Raw genomic sequence first — 2,500 nt, 5'->3', positions numbered from 1 at the left:
ACGGCTCCTTAGACATCAGGATCTCCATGAGTTTCGCCAGGCTGGTCTTGAACTGGGTCGCTGCCTGGAGGGCAGAGACAGGCACGCAGGAACGGGTTAGTGAACAGGGGATGAGAGAGGAGAGGAGAGGAGAGGAGGAGGGCAACAGAGAGAGAGAGACGAGAGGAGAGAGGAGGAGGAGGGCAACAGAGAGAGAGAGAGAGACAAGAGGAGAGACGAGAGGAGACAGGAGCCGTGAGGAGAGAGGACCAAGCGAGGGATGGAGGGATGGAGAGAGAGAGAGTGAAAAGCAGAGACAAGAGGAGAGGAGAGCTGAGAGCTTGCTGCTGGCCAGAGGCAGACTGACGAGAACACAGGTCTCAGTGTGCAGGTCGTCCGAGCAGTGTGTGTGTGTGTGTGTGTGTGTGTGTGTGTGTGTGTGTGTGTGTGTGTGTGTGTGTGTATGTGTGTGTGACGCAGGGAGAGAGAGTGTCCCGTCAACAATGCAGACCAACAATCAACAACAGCGACCCACACACCCCTCGACTGATGGAAAGCTGCGACTGTGGGGGCGGTCAGGGAGGGGCTACAGTGGCACAGAGAGGATGTGTGTGTGTGTGTGTGTGCGTGTGTGTGTGTGTGTGTGTGTGAAGGGCACCCCAGTGTCAGGCCATTCCTCTGTCTGTGGGTAGCAGGCAAGAGATTCCCTGTCACACTTCCCACAGTGTTTGAGTGGAAGGGGGGGGAGAGATACACAGTTGTTGTTTCAGAGAGTGTGAGAGAAAGCTAACCCTAACCCGTGTCAACTCATCTGTGTTTGAACGTGTTTGTGTAAAACTCAGGGCTGTGCAATAAAGCCAATACAGCAGATTATCACCTTTCTGGGAAAGTTTCTGTGTTTCTGTCTCATGTGTTAATATGTGTGTGTGTGTGTGTGTGTGTGTGTGTGTGTGTGTGTGTGTCCTACCGTCTCAGGCCGTTTCTTGTCCTCTAGCTCCTCTCTGTCAAAGCACTGGGTCAGGATCTTGTTCTCTGACATACACATGACCTGCAGAGACAGACCACAACCAGGACCGCATCAGAACCACAACAACCTCAGGGGAGGCCGGTAGAGGCAGAAATCGGTTTAAGGAACTTTGTTTGACACCGGTTTGATACCGTTCCTTATACAACAGTTAGTTCCGACCAAGTAATTTGATTGGACAAGGGGCATTCCATGAGTGCTGATATACAGTATAACAGCACTGGGACTTTTAACTATATGTATCACTCCGCCGCACAGACGTTCTACTAAATAACCGTTAATTAGACTACGTACATGTTTGTGTTCAGGTTACTAGGCAACAGTCCATTTGAAGTTCAGTTGCGGAACGATGATTAAATAAACAAACAAATCATAATCTGTTGTCGCTTATTACTGTTAACTAATAAATGGCGCTGTAGAACTGTTGTATAAAAGCAATATCACACTAGGTACGACACCTACCTACGACCCAATCACAGCCGTGCTGATATTCAGTATAACACACTCCCTCTCGTGTGATATTGCTTAATTATTCAGTTCCGTGCAGCCTCCCCTGAACCACACAGACAGACAGAGAGTCTCTAGTGGTTTAGAGTTGACAGTGTTTTCAGTATCATATTGTCAATGGGCTCCAGGAATCTGAGTGTTTTTCCATTGGCTCTGAACTTCGCCTCACCTCCTTCAAGTTCCGGAAGAGAAGGTCATTGTTCTTGTCCAGAAAGCCTGAGGGGGGAAAAGAACAGAGAGGAAAAAAAGAAAAGAAGAGAGAGAGAGATAAATAAATAAGAAAACACACACTGCCCATATATGGTTGAAAATGGCCACTCGCACGCACACACACATTCACATTTACATTGACATTTTTGGCATTTAGCAGACGCCTTATTCCAAAGCGACTTACAGTCAATACATTTGAATACTAAGCAAGTGAATCATCAGTCCACCAGTCGTAGCAGGAAGAGTAATCTAGCTCAGGCACGGGGCCATTGATAGAAGGAAAAACCTTCTTCCACCACCTTCTTCTAAAACCTTTTTTTTTTATTTTTTTTTATGTTTAATTTTTTTATTTACATTTTTTTATTTTGTTTACACCACACACACCACACACACACACACCGTTCACGTTGTAGTTGACCTCCCCAGCGTAGTGCAGCAGTCTGAACTCCTCTCGGCCCATCACCTTCCGGGTCTTTCCATCAGCCAGCTTGTGACTATTGGGTAAGACAGACAGACAGACAGACAGACAGACAGACAGGCAGACAGGCAGACACAGACACAGACACAGACACAGACACAGACACAGACACACACACAGACACAGACACAGACACAGACACAGACACAGACACAGACACACACACAGACACACACACAGACACAGACACACACACAGACACAGACACACACACAGACACACACACACACACACACAAACAAACAAACAACAAAGCCAGTGTCAATGTATTGATATATCATTTTGTGTCATGTTTACATAAA

At 47.1% G+C, this 2,500-nt stretch overlaps 1 protein-coding gene across 2 annotated transcripts in view; it reads right to left on the bottom strand.

Annotated features, from left to right (window-relative positions):
• LOC308174175 (unconventional myosin-Ic-like) overlaps positions 1 to 2,500 on the bottom strand; it is a 57,269-nt gene that overhangs the window by 10,404 nt on the left and 44,365 nt on the right. For both annotated transcript variants that reach the window (XM_080549248.1, XM_080549247.1), the window contains exons 15-18: positions 2,120 to 2,214; positions 1,680 to 1,726; positions 947 to 1,027; positions 1 to 64 (exon numbers count right to left, since the gene is read on the bottom strand). The exon at positions 1 to 64 is cut by the window's left edge and continues 42 nt beyond it. In XM_080549248.1, coding sequence (XP_080405374.1) covers positions 1 to 64; positions 947 to 1,027; positions 1,680 to 1,726; positions 2,120 to 2,214 — 287 coding nt within the window. The remainder of the gene's footprint in view (positions 65 to 946; positions 1,028 to 1,679; positions 1,727 to 2,119; positions 2,215 to 2,500) is intronic.

Source organism: Nansenia antarctica, assembly GCF_963989245.1.
Source record: "Nansenia antarctica genome assembly, chromosome: 19".
Taxonomy (NCBI): domain Eukaryota; kingdom Metazoa; phylum Chordata; class Actinopteri; order Argentiniformes; family Microstomatidae; genus Nansenia; species Nansenia antarctica.
Note: the sequence above shows the minus strand (reverse complement) of the source record. Positions and strands in the feature narration are given on the sequence as shown.